At 38.8% G+C, this 19,882-nt stretch overlaps 2 protein-coding genes and 1 non-coding gene across 3 annotated transcripts; all 3 read left to right on the top strand.

Moving 5' to 3' along the window:
* Positions 1-4,589: 4,589 nt before the first annotated feature.
* Positions 4,590-4,696, top strand: LOC130741622 (small nucleolar RNA R71). Its single transcript, XR_009020510.1, has one exon. It is a non-coding gene; the product is annotated as a small nucleolar RNA R71 (small nucleolar RNA).
* A 6,488-nt stretch (positions 4,697-11,184) lies between these two features.
* Positions 11,185-11,553, top strand: LOC130736527 (secreted RxLR effector protein 161-like). Its single transcript, XM_057588349.1, has one exon. The coding sequence runs from the start codon at positions 11,185-11,187 to the stop codon at positions 11,551-11,553; it is 369 nt and encodes a 122-aa protein (XP_057444332.1).
* Positions 11,554-18,474: 6,921 nt separating this feature from the next.
* LOC130738151 (citrate-binding protein-like) lies at positions 18,475-19,807 on the top strand. Its single transcript, XM_057590070.1, has 2 exons — positions 18,475-18,774; positions 19,347-19,807. Exons 1-2 carry the CDS (start codon positions 18,529-18,531, stop codon positions 19,731-19,733), a joined length of 633 nt encoding a protein of 210 aa, XP_057446053.1. The 5' UTR covers positions 18,475-18,528; the 3' UTR covers positions 19,734-19,807.
* Positions 19,808-19,882: the final 75 nt, after the last annotated feature.

Raw genomic sequence — 19,882 nt, 5'->3', positions numbered from 1 at the left:
AAGCTTCTTGAAAGTCGGGGCATATGTGCACAATATACATTGCCCGGTACACCACAACAAAATGGTGTAGCAGAAAGGCGGAATCGTACTCTTATGGATATGGTTAGAAGTATGTTAAGTAATAGTAATGTACCTTTTTCATTATGGATGCATGCATTAAAGACAACCACATATCTGCTTAATAGGGTTCCTAGTAAAGCGGTTCCTAAGACTCCTTATGAACTGTGGACAGGAAGGAAACCTAGTTTAAGGCATTTGCATGTTTGGGGTTGTCAAGCAGAAGTAAGGTTATACAATCCCCATGAAAAGAAGCTTGATGAAAGAACCATTAGCGGTTACTTCATTGGCTATCCTGAAAAGTCAAAAGGGTACATATTCTATTGTCCTAACCATAATACGAGAATTGTAGAGTCTGGTAATGCTCGGTTCATTGAGAATGGTCAGTTCAGTGGGAGTGATGAATCACGAAAGGTGGATATTCGAGAAACTCAAGATAATTCAATTGATGTTTCTCCTCATATTGTTGTTCCTCTTGTATCACAGTCACATAACACAAGGAAACAACAAATTAATGTTCCTAATCCACAAAATGAACATGAAAGTAATGAGCCAGCTGACAATGCACAAGTCACAAATGAACAAGTGGAAGAAGAGGCACAAGAAATAGCATTAAGAAGGTCTGAAAGACCTAAGAGATCAGCTATTTCAAATGACTATGTGATTTATTCACTTGAGAATGCATGTGACTTGAGCATTGATGAGGATCCAGTCTCGTTCAAACAAGCCATGGAATGTAGCGATTCTGAAAAGTGGTTCAATGCTATGAAAGAAGAGTTGAAATCTATGGATGAAAATAAAGTATGGGAACTAGTCGAGTTGCCTCAAGGTTCAAAACAAGTCGGATGCAAGTGGGTCTTTAAGACTAAACGTGACTCGAAAGGCAACATTGAAAGATATAAGGCTAGACTTGTCGCCAAGGGTTATACTCAAAAGGATGGCATTGACTACAAAGAAACCTTCTCTCCAGTTTCTAAGAAGGACTCTTTGAGAATTCTCATGGCTTTGGTGGCTCATTATGACCTAGAGCTTCACCAAATGGACGTAAAGACCGCTTTTCTGAATGGTGACTTAGAAGAAGAAGTTTATATGGACCAACCAGAGGGTTTCTTGACCACAGGAAAGGATAATTTGGTGTGTAAGTTAAAGAAATCAATATATGGACTAAAACAAGCTTCCCGACAATGGTATCTCAAGTTCAATGATACCATTACGTCATTTGGTTTTGTAGAGAACACCGTTGGTCGTGTATCTATATGAAGGTCAGTGGGAGCAAGTTTATTATTTTGGTTCTGTATGTTGATGATATCCTACTTGCTGCTAATGATATCAGTTTGTTACATGATGTAAATAAATTTCTCTCTAACAACTTTGAAATGAAAGATATGGGTGAGGCATCCTATGTTATAAGAATAGAAATATTCCGTAATAGATCAGAAGGGTTGTTAGGATTGTCTCAGAAAGGTTATATCAATAAAGTGTTAGAGAGATTTAGAATGAAAAGTTGCTCCGCAGGAATAGTTCCAATTCAGAAAGGGGACAAGTTTAGTAATATGCAATGTCCTAAGAATGATTTGGAACGAAAGGAAATGGAGTCTATTCCCTATGCATCAGTGGTTGGGAGTTTAATGTATGCTCAAACATGCACTCGGCCAGATATCAGCTTTGCTGTTGGAATGTTAGGCCGATATCAAAGTAATCCCGGAATGGACCACTGGAAAGCTGCAAAGAAAGTCCTTAGGTACTTACAAGGCACCAAGGATCACATGCTTACATACAGGAGGCTAGATCACATTGAAGTGGTTGGCTACTCGGATTCAGACTATGCTGGATGTGTAGATTCAAGGAAATCTACATTTGGTTATGTATTTTTGCTCTCTGGTGGAGCAATATCATGGAAGAGTGCAAAACAATCAGTTATTGCTACTTCAACTATGGAGGCTGAATTTGTGGCTTGCTTTGAGGCCAGTATTCATGCATTATGGTTGCGGAATTTTATCTTAGGGCTTGGTATTGTCGACAGTATAGAAAGGCCGCTAAGAATTTATTGCGATAATTCTGCAGCTGTCTTCTTCTCTAAGAATGATAAGTACTCTAAGGGTGCAAAGCACATGGATTTAAAGTACTTAGCTGTCAAAGAAGAAGTGCAGAAACATAGAGTGTCTATTGAGCATATTGGTACTGATATGATGATAGCGGATCCGCTAACTAAGGGATTGCCGCCCAAAACATTTTCTGGCCATGTTGTAGAGATGGGCATTATAGACAAGTCCTTGTTAGCATAATATTATAGAATGCATATGTACATATGATGGGTTTGCTTATATGGACATGACACTTATGAATTCAATTAAATATGTGTTTCTGTTTGTTTTACTTGTTATTCATAGTACGGTGTATACGTGTATGGCTTAGATGAGATAACAAGTTGTGTTTTGTTTGAAAACATTAAAGTTGAACATTGCAGGAAGTGTTCATTAAAGTTGTTTTGATTTGAGTTGGTTCTGTGATACATGGAAGGGATCATGTTGCATGATGACTTGTGACCGCCATGATCCGATCATCTCATTTCAATTAAAGATGATGATGACCTGATAAATTTCAGCGTAAAGTACGCATTTATGGTTTGTTGAATCTTCAAGTCGTCACATGGGCCAAGTGGGAGATTGTTAAATTATTTTAATAATTAATGTGGCCCATGTAACTTATAGAACTAACTTTATGAAAAGATCCTCAATGTGATGGTCATTAGGATATTAAAGCAATTAAAGTTAGTTGGGGGTTTCAAAATTCAATTTTGAATTCCCTCTCCTCTTCCTTCAGAAAATTAAAAGATAGTGGGTGGTTACAATAACCAACCTACAATAAAGGGTTTACTGAGCAGTTTTCAAAGTAACGTATTCTGCTTCTCTTCTCATCCATCAGAGAAGGACTGAAAGTGGAAGGCAAAGAGGAGAGAAAAATATTCAGAGAGCATAAGGATTTCTTCATGGATTCTGGCATGAATCCAGGTTAGTTATCTCCTCCCTTTAAAGTTAGTGAGAATCATATAAATTAAAAATCCTGGCTTAGGTTTTCTGTATGTTGAAAACCCTAGAGTGGATAAAATTTGCTTACAGATTGAAGATGAAAGTTAAGTGTTTTTTTATTAGTGAAACAAATTTGAGTCTTTTTTTTTAGTTTCAATTTTTTTATTTTAATTAGAAACTAAATATGTGAAAATTAAAATTTAATTAAAAATGATGTGGATAAGGCCACGTCAGCTCTGACCTGTCACTGGGCAATCTCGCCAGAGCTCCGCCCTCCGGCGAGGACTAATACCAAAATGCGTGCAAGTTCAGAGAGATATCGCTTAATATTTTCCAAGTATGGGATAAATTCAAAACTCGCTACTAAGACAAGGACTAATTTGTCATTTAACCCTTTCTGAATCTATGGTTTACTTAATTTCGTCGTTTTAGAAATAAGAAGATAACGAAGAAAGAAGAATTACCAAAGGTAAGGGAAACTCTCCTAGTTTCTAGTTAATATGCTTACGTGTTGAAGAATCGATAATTGTTAATGATTTTGAACTGTTGAGGTTTAGGTCATTTATTGAATTGGTGAGATGTATGCCGATTTGTTGGACTGCCGAGGCTGATGCCGTTTACTGATTTCTGTTTTATCGCTTTGTAGTGGATAGGACAAAGTTATGTTTATCGCACTGTAGTGGATAGGACAGGTTTATGTTTTTTTGCACTGTAGTGGATATGAGAGATTTATGTTTTATCACATTGTAGTGGATAAGACAAGTTTTGATTCACTGCATTTTGGATATGTATACCTGTCGAGTTATATTGGTTTATTGAACTGTTAGTGGATAAGTCTAGTCCTGATTATTTGAAATGTTATATATATGCATGACTGTTGAGTATGGTGAGGTATTGACAGTATACCGATTGTGAACACGGAGTGTTATGCGAGTCAGCGAGAAGGATCCGACGGGAGGTCTGAGCTACTGCTGACTTTGAGGATCGAGGCTTTCTCGGGAAGAGTACTCGAGGAGATAAGGGAGATCTTTTGAATTATTAGATTTTGAAATAAATGAATACATAAGACTTCAGTTTTGAGAATAAATTCCATAATAAATTAACTCAATATAGAACTCTTTGTATGATAAAGAGAACACACCTCTTGAAGTCTCGGTACAACTTTCACTATCATGAGGCCCTCCACAAGTCACACACTCCACTTTTGCTACTCGAACACCGACCACCTTGGTCGCCTTCATTTGGCTCTGAATTTCAGCCATTTGCTGGGAGAGTTGCTTATTGGTGGAAATGAGTTGATCATAGGCTTCAACTTCAAGCACTCATCTTCGGGCTTGGCATTCATTATTGGAGTTCATGGCTCTCACAGCCATCTTTTCAATCAATCCATACCCAAATTGTGGAAGAAGGGCATCGAACTCTCCATTTGAAGCCGCATCCAAACCAAACCTCGGAGAATATTGGAGACCGTCATAAAAATTTGCCACTTGCTCAGCTTGGATGAGGTTGTGTTAAGGAAACTTCCTCAAGAGCTTCTTGAAACGCTCCCAAGCTTCATAAAGATTCTCATCGGTGGATTGAGCAAATGTCATGATATCATTCTTAAGATTTCTCAAGAGGGCTCTTGGAACAAATCTTGTGGTGAAATTCTCCGCTAGATCTCCCAAGTGTAATGCTACCTAGGGGCTGTGAATTCAACCACTCTTCAGCAGTGTCCCCCAATGAGAATGGAAACAAACTCAAGAAGGTTGTGTCCGCTGAGACATTTTAAACTCTATAGGTGTTGCAATTGCGGATGAACCGCTCCATGTGTGCATGAGGATCTTCAAGAGCTACTCCACCATACTGATTTTGGCTCACCAAGTTGATGAATGCCGGCCTCAGCTCAAAGTTTCCCATGCCATCGGGGAAAACTATACTGCCAGGATAGCCGTAGCTCATGGCAGCCGAGGTGAGGTCCCTAAGAGAACGATTGGCATTCTCCGCTTCATGCTCTTGAAGTCTTTGAGAAATAGCCTCTTGTACTCTTTCTTCAATATGTGCTTGCAATTCCTCCTCCGCCATTTGGACAGCCATGGCGGCAATCTCAGCAGCTCTTTGCTGAGCTCGACGACAATGGAGAGTACGTTCAGGCTCCAGATCAAACACTTATGAAACTGTATCAAGCCTACATTGCATAAATTGAAATCACAAAAAGAAATGAAAATGTTAGTAAAACCTATTCAATGCAATGCTTAGCAAAACAAAAAAAAAAACACTACAAACTCTTAACTTAAACCAAAAACCACAAACAATCCTCGGCAACGGCGCCAAAAACTTTTTGGTCAATCTGCAAGTGTACAGATACCTCCGGGTTTTAAAATATCAAACCACAAGGATTGTGAGTGAGAATTGTGGATTTAAGCCTAAAGCTTGTAAGTTTCGAAAGCAATAAAATTCTGAAATTGAGTGTGGGTGTTGGTGACAATGAAATTGCAAAAGAGCAATAGTTAAAATGTTGAAAATAACAATTGATGAAAATGCCTTGGGTTATCGATCATCCAATCCACTCAAGTATACCTATCATATGCATGTGAAACCTTGATTCATTCCTTGTTGCTTTAGCCTATATACTTACTTATTGATTCCTCTCATAAACAATTCTCTCAGACTAAAAGTTAAGCCCAATTTCTTGTGTACTTAATCATTCATTTGAGTTTTATAACATACAAATTCATGCCAACAAAACTCAACCCTTCCTCTATTCCTAGTGGCAAGCATAGAAGGATCTATTTCAATTCATGTCCCTAAACTACAACAAACTTCCGTTATGATTATAGTCTAGCCTATAGCAAGCGTGCACTCAAGCTAAGCATGCAAATTAGAATTGAAATACAAGGTAGAGTCAAGAACTCATGCATAGATATAGGAATTAACAACTAGAGTTTCATAGAATCACTTGAACCCAAAGCAAAAAAAAAACTAGCCACTAATGGCTAGTGAATCCATACAATAAAATGTAAAGAACCTAAGAAAGATAACAAGGTGGAAGTCTCTCACAAGCCCCAAGGTTCTCCTCAGCTTCTAAACTTGATCCAAAATGTGTAAAATGACTAAGTGTCTCAATGAAAATGACCAAAGCCTTATTTATAGGCAAAAAATACGAGTCTGGGGCACTCAAGCATGAACAAAGCATGCTTGAGGGCCAATTAAAATTCACAAAACAGTAACTTTTCCAACTAATTGGCGCTCAGGCGCCAATAAAGCATGTCGGAGCGCCAATTCCAACTTCTGAAACAGTAGCTTTGGCTCCCATTGGCGCTCAGACGCCCAACACTCGCTGGAAAGCCTCTTGATCTTCTTCTTAACTCCTCTTTAAGCCTCCCTTCAATTCTCCAAGCCTCTTGACCTTCTTTCTTCAGCAGTTTCAAACCTGATTACTTGGGAACAAAGCTTGGGAAAATATCAAGGAACTCAAGAGTTTATTAGCATAATGGACCCTCAAATCAAGTGGAAAAGAAATGCAAGTCCTAAACTAACTTCAAATGTAAGAAAGGTCCCTAAAAAACTACAAAATTACCAAAACAAAGTAAAAACATAAAGAAAGATAAAAAATGCATGAGAATGCATGAAACCATGGTTATCAAAACCGGACCGGACCGGCCGGTTCGACCTGTCAAACCGGGAACCGGCCTCCTGTCCGGTCAGAAACACAGCAATAACTGGGGATGTTAAAAACCGGCGGTGAACCGGTAAACCGGTGCAAAACCGGTGGTTCAACGGTTTTAACCGGTTCAGTAAAGGATAGCCAACGACGTCGTTATTCAGATTTGAGCTTTTCGTGAATGGCGAGATCGACGAAGCTAATAGAGAAAACTGAAATCACTCTCCTTGTTCAAGCAGGGTGCTTCCTCAATGTTGCAGGGGGTGCTAAATCTAAGAAACTGTTGAAAGAAATCGCACTGGTATTTTGGTTGAGACAGAGGAAGTCAAGGAGATAGAGAAGAAGAGAGAAAGAGGGATAGAGTTGGTGCCATTGAGGTGTGTTGTTTCAATTTGTGCAAATCACTGACGGCCCAAAGAGATAAGATGCTAGGGTTTGAGGAAGTTAATTTTCTTCTTAAAGCCTAAAATTTAATGCCCTTCAATTTTGTTTTTTTTTTCAATCAATGTAAAAGGCTGGTTGTGCGTTGGAAATTTGGAATCACAAATGCTTGGTGTTGATAACGTGTTTTGGACTTTTGGTATTGCAAGAGAGTGGACTTGAATTTCATAATGAAAATTGAATAATCATTAATGGGCCTTTGAATTAAATGAGATTTGTTTTTAAAAAGAAAGAGAAAGATGAGATTTGATGCATGAATTTAGGAAAACGGTTTTAAAATCAAATTCTCTTTTATGCTCCAGTGGAAAATCAAACTCTCTTGGTCAACTTTAAAATAAAATTTAAAAAAATACTATTGTTTAATATATAGCGGTAATACCGGTTGGACCACGGATCAACTACGGTTGAACCAATGAACCTTGAACCGGTGCCCTCACCGGTTTGGTCACCGGTCTGGTTCTAATAACCTTGCATGAAACACTAGATGAGACTCAACAAAAATACTCAAAACAAACAAAGAAATTAATGACCCTAAAAACACTACTAAAATAGGTTCATCACCAACCTTGCCAAGCATGACCAACCTTGCCTCGTGAGACCTAGGTCATTTCAAGTGAAACTTGAACATGACCAACCTTGCCCCATGAGACCTAGGCCATTTCTTGTGAAACTTGAGCATGACCAAACTTGCCTCGTGAGACTTGGGCCATTTCTAGTGAAACTTGAGCATGACCACCCTTGCCAAGCATGGTCAACCTGCCACGTGTTGGCCTGGGCCATTTCAAATGAAACTTGAGTCTGGCCACCCTTGCCAAGCATGGCCAACCTTGCAACGTGTTGGCCTGGGCTATTTCAAGTGAAACTTGAGCATGACCAACCTTGCCTTCTGATAACTGGGCCATTTCTAGTGAAACTTGAGCATTGCTACCCTTACCAAGCATGGCCAACCTTGTCTCGTGAGACTAGGGCCATTTCTAGTGGAACTTGAGCATGGCCACCCTTGCCAAACATGGCCAACCTTGCCACGTGTTGGCCATTTAAGGTGAAACTTGAGCATGGCCACCCTTGCCAAGCATGGCCAACTTTGCCTCGTGAGACCTGGGCCATTTCGAGTGAAACTAGAGCATGGAAAATCTTGCTTCGTGAGACCTGGGCCATTTCTAGTGAAACTTGAGCCTGACCACCCTTGCCAAGCATATTTCCAACCTTGCCTCGTGTTCGCCCGGGCCATTTCAAGTGAAACTTGAGCCTGGCCACCCTTGCCAAACAGGGGCGAACAGAGTGTGATCAGAACGACTTATATTAGTGTCCGACAAGATACAGTGGCATCAAATGGCGAGGTATTGGAACTGCACCCCGGTAATTTCCGCATACATGGCGTCTCCAATGTAGAGCACCACTGCTCTCCATCGGAATCGACATGCCAACCTCTAGACTGAACTCAACACGCGCGTTCCTAGTGGTGAACGTGTTTCAGAGAATCGCACAGAGCAGAAGCATTGGATCTTATTTGAGATCTCGTTGGAGAAGGAAATAGGAAAGGGAACGAGGACGAGATGGAAATTCTATCGTGCGATGGCTGCAAAATAAGTTACTTTTAAGTAAAAAGTTCCGCTCACTAACTTATTTTAAAAAAGATCATTTCTTTATTTTACACTATAAAAAATAAGCTTCTTAAATTTTAGAGATTTTTTAAAATTATGTTTGGCCCAACTTTCACTTCAAAGCAACTTAAAAGTAAAAAAAAGCTGGGTCAAACACTACCATAGTTTCGAACTCTTGTTTCATTTCTAAGCTGGAACCAAAGAATGTCAAAGAGGCCCTGACTGATGAATACTTGATACAATCTATGCCAGAAGAATTAGGGAAGTTCAAAAGGAATGAAGTTTGGGAACTTGCACCTAGACCTGATGATGTGAATGTTATTAGAACTAAATGGATCTTCAAGAACAAGTCCGATGAAAGTGGAATTGTGACTAAAAACAAGGCTTGCTTCGTGGCTCAAGGATACACTCAAATAGAAAAAGTAGATTTTGGTGAAACTTTTGCTCATGTTCCTCGTCTTGAATCCATCAGATTGTTACTGGGAGTAGCTTGCTTGCTCAAATTCAGATTGTATCAGATGGATGTGAAGAGTGCATTTTTGAATTGATAATTGAATGAAGAAGTATATGTAGAACAACCAAAAGGTTTCATAGATCCTAGTTCTCTTGATCATGTCTTCATGCTGAAAAAGGCACTGTATGGGCTGATATAAGCACCTAGAGTTTGGTATGAGAGGTTGACTCAATTTTTAGACAACAATGGTTATATCAAAGTAGGAATAGATAAGACTCTTTTTGTCAAGAAAAGAGGAGGAGAACTCATGATTGCACAGATTTATGTTGTCGACATTGTGTTTGGAGGAATGTCGAACCAGATGGTGAACATTTTGTTGAAAAAATGAAGTCAGAGTTTGAGATGAGTCTAGTAGGAGAACTGACTTATTTTTTGGGGTTGCAAGTGAAACAAATGGAAAATACAATGTTCATTTCTTAAAGGAAATAAGTCATAAGCATTTTCAAGAAATTTGGATTGGAAAATGCAAGGGTTAAATGGTCACTTTGGTCCTCAAAAGTGTCCACCGACTTCACATTCGTCCCTGAATGAATTTTATTCATCTCGCGGTCCCCCAAAGTGGCAAACGTCCGTCACTTTAGTCCTTGACGTTAAAAAACACTTAACAGACGTTAACAAATTCATTTTTTTAAAACTGAAAAATCATTTAATTGAATTAGAATAACAATTGAACTAAAATCTAATTAATTAAAACAAAAAAATTATGGATGTGAATCACCGGTCTTCATCTCCTTCTTCTCATCTTCTTCTTCACCATCTTCACAAATCCTTCTATCACAATCAAACCCCACCACAACCCAATCCCCCACCACAAACCTCATCCCCCGCCCCCATCGAAACGCAGTTCTCTCTACCCTGATGAGATTTTCAAACCCACAGATCTGAATCCAGATTTCCAAACCCAGATAAAAGCTTCAATCTTTCCCTCTTTTGGTTTGAAGCTTCAATCCAGATTTCCAATCCCAATCAGATCTGCCACTGTGCACACAAACCTAGGTCAGAGTGGGTGAAGAGGATGATGGCTCGGTCTGGGGTGAAGGGGGTGGAGGGCGGTTTCTGTGGGTGGAGATGGAGCTAGGTTCGGTCTGGGTTTTTGGATGTGGCTAGGGTTGCAATGGAGGTGGGTTTCTATGATGGGTTACGGTGGAGGTGGGTTCGATCTGAGAACTGCTCTGATAGTGCTCAGGGTTGCAAGAGAAGAAGAACAGGCATGTCTTGTGTTCTATTTTCAGTCACGCAGCATGTTGTGGAATAAACTGATAAATTGCATTAGAACTCCTTGTAGATTATATATTCCTCCTTCCATATTTTTGGGTGTGGATTTCAATTGTGTGGTCAATCTGAATCCTGTGTAATGGCTGTGTATTCAAAGGTGATGCTGTATATGTAGATAAGTTGTTGGACCTGATTCAATTGTGTGGTCAATTAGCACCCCATTGTATAAATAGGGAGAAGATTGGGTTGTGATGGAGTTTGATGGTGATGGAAGAATTAAAGAAGAAGATGAAGAAAAAAGGAGTAAGCTAAAGAAGATGAGAAGGAGATTAGGATTTTGTGTTTTAAATTTTTAATTAATCATTTTTTAAGTTAATTTGTTTTTTTTAAATTTAAATTAATGATTTCCATGTGGGTAAAAAAATATAAAAAATAAATTTGTTAATGTCTGTTAAGTGTTTTTTAACGTCAAGGACTAAAGTGATGTACGTTTGTCACTTTGGGGGACTACGAGATGAATAAATTTCATTCAGGGACGAATGTGAAGTCGGTGGATACTTTTGAGGACCAAAGTGACCATTTACCCAAAATGCAAGTCATAAGAGGACTCCAGCCGCAACACATATCAAACTAACCAAAGATGAGGAGTGAGTGAGTGTGGATCAAAGTCTATACAAAAGTATGATTGGAAGTCTTTTGTACATCACTGCAAGTAGGCCAGATATCACATTTGTTGTTGGTGTTTGTGCTAGATATCAAGCTGAACCTAAGGCCAGTCATCTCGTTCAGGTAAAGAGAATTACCAAGTACATTAATGGAACAAGTGACTATGAAATTTTGTACTCTCATGATCCAAATTCCATGTGGATTAGTTATTGTGATGCTGATTGGGCTGGAAGTGCTGATGATAGGAAGAGCACATCTGAAGGTTGTTTCTTTCTTGGGAACAATTTAATTTCATGGTTTAGCGATAAACAAAATTGTGTATCAATATCCACATCAGAGGCAGAATATATAGCTGCTGGAAGTAGTTGTACTCAGTTGATTTAGATGAAGCAAATGTTGATGGAGTACAATGTCCCACAGGATGTCTTGACATTATACTGTGACAACCTGAGTGCTATAAATATTTCTAAAAATCCTGTTCAGCATAGCAGGACAAAACACATTAATATTAGACATCATTTTATCATAGAACGTGTTGAAGATGGAATTGTACAGTTAGAACATGTGGGAAATGAGAAGCAACTAGCAGATATTTTCACAAAAGCCCTTGATGTCGTGCAATTTGAGAAATAATGGATTTGTTAGGGATATGCTTATTTGAGGAATTATAGCAATTAGTGGAAGTCTTGAGTGCCAACGGCTATATTTTGATGGTCTTAACTTGTGTGGCACGCGTGATCAGAGGATTCATAATTACTATCTTGATAACTTCCCCTATAACTACATCACACGATTTCTCATTCCAACTCCTCACAACCGCTTGTCTTTGCTCAACCGTGCATCTTGATCAATCCACTATGCATCTCACATTCTCATTTCACTCCAAAATGTCTAAAGAATCGAGCAGGGTGAACACCTCTAAGCCCAAGCCTGTGAAGAATGCTTATGGTGTGAAGTTTTTGGGGCTAACTACAAAAACCCCCCCAAATATGCTAGGGTTACTCGATCGAGTGTCCCAGTTGTCTGAAGAAGTACTTGAAGATGTCATCTCCCTTACACATCTTGGTCCTGTTGAAAGTTCTAAGAAGAAAAGGTCCAAGCAAACTCCAAAGAAGAAGAAGGTTGTTGCTGGTGAGGATTCTCAGACTGACTCAATCGTGACTACGGAGGTTCCTGAAACCCCAAGTAAGTTTGTTGATGATGTTATTGATACTTTCATTCATGATTTTCTTGAAACCCCTATTGTATCGGACCCCAACAAAGATGTTGAGCCCAATGTTCCAACAACTGAATGGGAATCACAGGACACCCCTTCAAGCCCAGTTCATGTTGTTATTGTTGATGATCCACTAGATCCGGAAGTACATACTCTTGAGCATGTGTCCCCCTCAAGCCCTGTTTCTGAATCATCTTCTCCACAAGGGATGGTTGATGTTGAACCTACTCCAATCTATTAGGGTTTACTTTTGTGAGTCCATCTTGTACTTTTTGTAACTTGTGGTTCAATCACTAAGGTGAGTGATTGAGAGAAAGTGAGGGGGGCTCTCATACTTAGGGGGGTACTAAGTAGAAATACACTAGGTAGCGTTTAGGCTGTAAGGCTTTGAACAAGGAGTCTTCTTGTAAGACCGGTTGTTCCTAAACTACTAATAGTGGATTTCCTTTCTTGGGTGAAAAACCCTCCACACGTAGGTGACGTTGCACCGAATTGGGTTACAATTTCTTGTGTTATTTTGTTTTATTGTTTTGTTTACTTAATAGAACGTTTTATTCTGTTTGTTGTTGTTTCATGTTCTACCCAATGTTCTGAACATGGTGTAACATGTAACACCCCGATTTCGGTGGCGTCACTTTAGTAACCAAAAGTAAACTTAATGCGGAAAAACGTGAATATATTTTTTTTTCGATTATAACTAAGACAAGACTGAAATAAATAAAACCCAAGTGCGAAAAGTAATAAAACTAATATACAATATATAAACAGCCCCCGCTGTAAGTAGCAACCTCGTCACGAGTGAACCTCCAGTGACGGGTAATAGAAGAGTAGCGCCCGTAGGCAAAAGTACAAACCAAAAGAAAAGGTTAAGTGTCCGCAACACTATCCCTCAAAATGAGAATAAGCTGGCCCATCGGCCTGAAACAAGACTTCCTAAGTCCAACCAACTCTCTGTGATTCCCGTAACGAAACCACACAAAAAGCTATAGGTGGGAAACTACCCTGTCCCGAATGAAACAAATGATGTTCAGAGCTAAGACTCTACTCCTACACTAATCCCATCTCGAGGAGCTCACACTAACACTCAATCCTACATGCTAGCGTGATCGTCGTCCGAATCTGAATCCAGAACGACTAAGTCTAGGTACATCCTCCGTCCTCCGCTCGCTATCGCGATGCGCTCCTGTTCCAGCATCCTAACTCTAGTTTCCCCCGAAGGGTGAACCGTCGTGAACTAGTCCGCCAAAGACATCTGACAAAGGGCGTTTGTTCGCCAAAGCACACACAGAAGACGCGAGGGTCAACTCCAAGGAATTATGTAAATAATAGCAAGGATAGATACAGATAATAGGATAGCCACTTAGGCTTTTAGCTAGGGATAACATCCTAGGGTTGCATATCTCATGATGAATATAAACGACGATAAATCACAGTTAACATGCCTCAAATAGAATTAACAAGTATCAAACACACTCATCACTAAGTCAGTATGCATGTTGCATGAAATGATATGCAGGTTAACCCAGTTAACCACATGCATTCCGGAAAGGGATGGACATCAAACGGATCAGCCCTAACACCAGCCACGGTGGAACAATTTCGGCCCGCGTGCCTCTTACACCACACAAAGGTAGCCAGATCAGCAGTAAACCCGTAGGTCTGCCATTTCGGTCTGCTACAAGAGACGTCTACAAACGCTCTTCCACGACATTCCGGGTCTTATGACCATTTTGGAAACCGACGAGGTCCAGAGTACGTCCTGTGTTAATACCTCATTAATGTTGCATGAATGCAAGATGATTAGTCAATCAACGTCTCCGATCTCACTCGACACGTCGCCACGTCTTCTAGCTAAATTAATGTCTCTAAAAGCTTACCCTAAGGTAAAGTCGATTCTGCGACAAAAGACACACTTCACAACAACACATAGCTGCTCCAACAGCACAACAACAAACGCTGCTCCAACAGCACAACAAACAAACGCTGCTCCAACAGCACAACAACAAACGCTGCTCCAACAGCACGACAACAAACGCTGCTCCAACAGCACAACCACGACAAACTCAACACTTGGATCCGACGACACTCCTCGTTTTTCCAAAACTATGATTTGCATCGAAAGCCTCCTTTCGAGATTTATACCATTACTTAAAGATTTAGAGGTTATTTAAGGTCTTATGAGTTTTCTTTATAAAATAGATTCCATTTTGTCTTATCGCAAGTCTTATACATTTTCAGGATCTCCCAATCCCAGCTTTCAGAGGATGTCTCGATCCACTAAACAAAATTAAGGCCCGAACCTCGTTCGTCCTATCAAACTTTCTCAAAACTCTCAAAATAAAATCGGCATGACCTGCCCGCTATTCTCACCATTCAGAATCTCAGATTCCAGTACAGAGCATATTTAAATCATCACAATCAACAACATGTCATATATCAATAAATCGCATCATAAACACTTAGCACTTAGCATATAAAGCATGCGCCACACATCCTAGATTACCCACATAGCACATAGCATGTAAGACAATCTCAAAAACATTCAGTAGATGAATCATCTACATTGTCAGCCGAAGCCTCAGAAAACATTTTCCAATCACACACAATTCCAGTGCATAAACAGTAAACAATGTCGAAACATCGACCCTAAGCATTAACTAGAGATTCAGTGAGAAGCCCTCACATGAAAGTTCTCCAGAATGATCAACTAGTGCTTCCTCGCTCTCAAAGTGTTGGTCCTCGGGGAAATCCTCAAAAGCACCTTTACAATAAAATCACAGAATACTATCAGAATCTATCGGAAACTAAGCTATCGATACTTACTAAGGTTACTCGAAGTAATCTATACCCTAAGGTACGATAAACTAGCGCGAAAGACAAGTTTTCGGAAAAGGAAATTTTCCTCCTCCCCCCTAATAGGGCTCGGCCACTTTGTGCAATTATGGGGCTCGATTTTTCTTCGATCAAACTTGGTTCCTATGCTTTCATAAGCCGTAACTAAGGGTATTCTGAACTCGGAAAAATTATCGGATCAAAAACTGTCGCAGGGGTATTTTGGTCATGATTTTTAACTTAGGATTTTTCAAAACTGAAATCCCAAAAATAAAATTTTGCAGGGACGTCACCAACGACGTTTATGACAACTAATCCTACTAGCACTAAGCTAAGGCGATAGTTTTCAGCCTAAAGGTTGAAGCTTTACACCAAAAACTCCAAAAATGGGTATTTTAGGCTCAAATTGATTCCGGCGGAATTCCGGCGACATAACGGAAAATCTAACCCGGCAGAAGTGATCTTGGGCGCATAAGGAAGAGGTTTAGAATCAGAAATGAAAGATTCAGGATAGTTTTGCAAAAACCCATAAACTATCCGCTCAGAAAACTCTACAGAAAAGCTATGGAAAAAGCGATCAGAGGTAAGGATTAGCGACTATACCTCGAAGCCTTGAAGTAGCAACTGATTGATCGACGATCAAGCAAACGATGAAGAAAAACTCTTCTTCCTTCTTCCTTGTTCTTGGCCGCGGTTTTGGGAGAGAAAATGGAGGAGAATTTGTGTTTTTCTTCCTTTCTTTGCTATATATAAAGGTTGGAAATTCGCGGGAAAATGAAAGTTTCGCGAATCTGATTTTTCCGACTTCATTCTCCATGAATTAATAGATATGTTTTGGCAAAAGAGTTCCAAAACTATAAAGAGGTCTCCTTGTATTTTTGGCAACTAAAGCATAGTCGGTATAAAACTATTTTACCCGATAAGTTGCTTTTTGCATCGAATGTCGGAATGGAAAACTTCCTTCGGAAGAAAGATTGAAATCATCAAGAGAAATGGGTGTACGCGTGTGGAATATTCATTTGAAGCTCTGAATAGAAAAAGTCTTCATTGTCGAGAAATTCTAGGGTTTTGAAATACCAGGGATTCGGTTTCGGCAAACTTCCGATGATTGGAATCGGACGTTCGTAGATCCTAGAGTTTCGCCTCGAAACGATTGTGATATATGGAAAAAGAGAAGTTCTAACATTTCTCTGAAGATTTTTGGAATTAACTCCCGTCGTGCCTAAAAGTGAAAATTAGCTATATACTAGGGTTTCTGACCTAGGTTTAAGCGTAAAACGATTGTGCTATAACTTTTATCGACTTCAATACGAACCTCAGACTTTTCCTGAACTTTCTCCTTCATACATTTATTTCATTTACTAAACTCTTGTTCAGGTTTCCCTTCGCCATGCATCAAACCTACTGGTGAATAAGAATTTATTCACTTGGTATAAACTGAAAAACTTGGGCCTTACATAACACGTCCAAGGTGAACCAGAATTTAAGTTGCGATGATGTTCTAAATTTTTATGTTATATTTTTTGTTCCCTTTTTAAATATGTGCGTCAATTTCCTTTCTTGGTGCACTTTGAATTGAGTTGGTTAAGATAAACTTCCAATTCCAACACTAGAACAAAGTGGTGGTGGCGGTGATGGAGGATGGTGATAGCTATAGAAGTGGAAGTGGTAATGCTGAGTGGTGGCGGCAGTGGATGGTGGTGGGTCATGGCAATAGGTAGTGGTGGTGGCGATGAAGATGGCGGTGGAGGAAGTGGTGGATAGTATTTTGGTGGTGGCAGTCTTGTTGGGCGGTGGTGACGTACAATAGAAGTGGTGGTTTTGGCGATGGTGACAGCCGTGGTGGTGTTGGAAGGTAATTGTGATGAAAGTGGTGGTGGTGGTTGTGGCTTTAGTGGTGGTGGTGGTGGTGGTGGTGGTGGGTGCAGTGGCAGTTGCGATAACAATGACAATAGTGGCGATGATGGCAGTGGTGTGGCAGAGGTGAAGGGTGATGGTGGCAGTGGCAGTGACGATAACGATGGAGATGACGTCAATGATGGTTGCGACAGTGGTAGAGGGTGGTGGCGGCAATTGTGGAGGATTGTGGTCGTTGCAATGCTGGAGGGTTGTGGTGGTTACGATTGATTAAATATTTTCATGTAACTTATACATCACACTCTTATCATGTCTTATTCATCATCTATAGAGTGTATTAAATAATCCATCATTTTAATGTATAAGAGATGATTGATGTATAATCTTATACAATACAATGTTGGCACCAAACAATGGATAAGTCCATAATGTATTATATAATCTTATACTATCATGTCTAAGACGACGTCTCAAACAAGCCGTAAGTTACAAGTTACAACACATTCCAAATTTTCAAAACACAGACTATAATTTATGAGTTTAACTTATGTGGGGGTATTTAAGTATTTTAATGCGTTAAAATGAGGTGAGAATTTGTGTGTTTGGAGTGCCAAATCTTACACCCATACAAGTTCTTATACGTTGTTGGGCCAGGTTCCCGTGTGACCGCATTATTGACTGGACTCTGGAATCCTTCCTTGTCTTTTGAATAATTACAATTCCAAGCATCAAAAGCAATAGAGGAATAAGCTGCAAATTGAGTACGTTTCTGGCTATATACCCATCATCATAAGTTAAGAATATCTTTTTATTTATTGACAAAAAAAAAAAGAATACCTTTTATTTCTAAAAATATGATGTTTTCTTAGTTGATTTAAAAAATCAATTAATTTTTATATTTAATAAAGTGGTATGTTTTTTCTACACCACCAAACACGTAGATCAACTAACACGAGGTTGTTTTAGCTTAAGCGCCTTGTGGATGCAGCTGCGTTAAATATTTGGTACGGAGTGGTCCTACCCGGCTCGAAATTACGAAAGTAATTAAATACACAAAAAAATATAAATTTTTCTAGGGATTAAAAATACATTTTTACATTATTTTTATATTTTAAAAAATAATATATTTTATGAATAAAAACATATCTATACCATATCAATGGAATAGAAGTAGATTAAAATATGCAAATTCAGATAAGTCCAGGAACTATACTAGTGGTGCCAGAACAACGTTCATGTAACTCAAAATGAAATACTAACATATGAAGGGTCAATTACACACGTAAACAATCTAATTTATTGATTATGCAACATGAATCAATGAAGTTATTTGATAGCACCTTTTGATGTGTGACTATATAAGTATATATATCTACCATTTCTTCAACATAGAGCCTCAACCTTAATTCTATACAAGAATTAATCAAGTAGTTGAGCAAGCAAAAAAAGGAAAAATGATTAGCACTTACATTTTGGTGATTCTATCTCTGTTCTCTGTGGTGTGTGGTGAAGATCCTACTTCAGGGTTCACCCTTGTCCCATTGACTGAAGCAAATTTTGCAGTGCAGAAGCCATATAACATACCACTCGACCAAAGGTACAGCTATCAGGATGGAGTTCATCGATTCTGGGTTTATTCTAATGACAAGCCTTATAGCCCTGACAGCCCCACTCAGCCACGTACAGAAATTCGTATCACGGTATCTATTTTTCTCCTTTCATTTGAATATATCAGCTTGTTTTACGTTGGCCTTCGAAAATTGAGATCGACGGCTATGCAAGAATAGGCGGAGTTTTCTTGTTTGATTTCAGTTTAATTTGGTTTTCTGTGTATAAAAATAATTTTTAGAAACGGCTTCTAAAATCTATTTTTCAGAAGAAAACAACTGTATGAACAACGTTAAAAAAATTGTAATTTGAAAGTAAAAAACAGAAATAGAAAACATTTATTTTGAGACTTTAATTTTAAAAACTAAAAGTGAGAACTGTTTTGCAGTTTTAGTTTTGTATTTAAAAACTATTTGTAAGAACTGTTTTTAAAAAAAAAAACTGTTTCAAATATGTTTTTTAACATAAAAAAAACTGTAATTTGTAAAGTAAAAAAAGATTAAAAACATCAGAGCAATTTTGATATTTTAGTTTTTAAAACTAAAAAAAAAACATTAACATGTTCGGAACAACTTTGCTCTTCATAGTTGTCATACTCTCAGAATTGCCTAAGTGAAGGATAAGCATGATTTCAATTGAAAAAGTAACCATTATGTTTTTGCAGGGACATGACTACCACTCTGGGGTTTGGCAATTTGAAGGTTATACCTTTGTGCCAAAGGGAACATCCGGTGCTACAATAGCTCAGATCCATGGTGCTGCACATGGTAAAACCACACTGCTATTAAGAATTTACAACGGAGACATGAGGTATTACAGTACAAGTCTGGTGGCTGAGAATCTCTATGATAAGTGGTTCAGACTTAACATCATCCATGATGTCAATGGAGGAATTGTGACTGTGTTCATCAATGGTGAGAAAAAGTTCCAGACCCATGATCAAGGGCCAGGTGATTTGTACTTCAAGTGTGGGGTTTATGCTGCACCTGATGATATAAGCCATTACATGGAATCCAGGTGGAGGGATATCAAATTATATAAAAAAGATTAATTCCTATGTATGAATCGTATATGTATGTATATTATTGTACCTAATTAATTAAGATGTGGTTGCTTATGATTTTATTTACTATAATTAAAGTTTCTTATAGTAACTACTTGTGTTACTTTTTTTTTTAACTCAAATAGCATAATATAAAT

Source organism: Lotus japonicus, chromosome 2, assembly GCF_012489685.1.
Source record: "Lotus japonicus ecotype B-129 chromosome 2, LjGifu_v1.2".
In the NCBI taxonomy this organism is placed as follows: domain Eukaryota; kingdom Viridiplantae; phylum Streptophyta; class Magnoliopsida; order Fabales; family Fabaceae; genus Lotus; species Lotus japonicus.
Note: the sequence above shows the minus strand (reverse complement) of the source record. Positions and strands in the feature narration are given on the sequence as shown.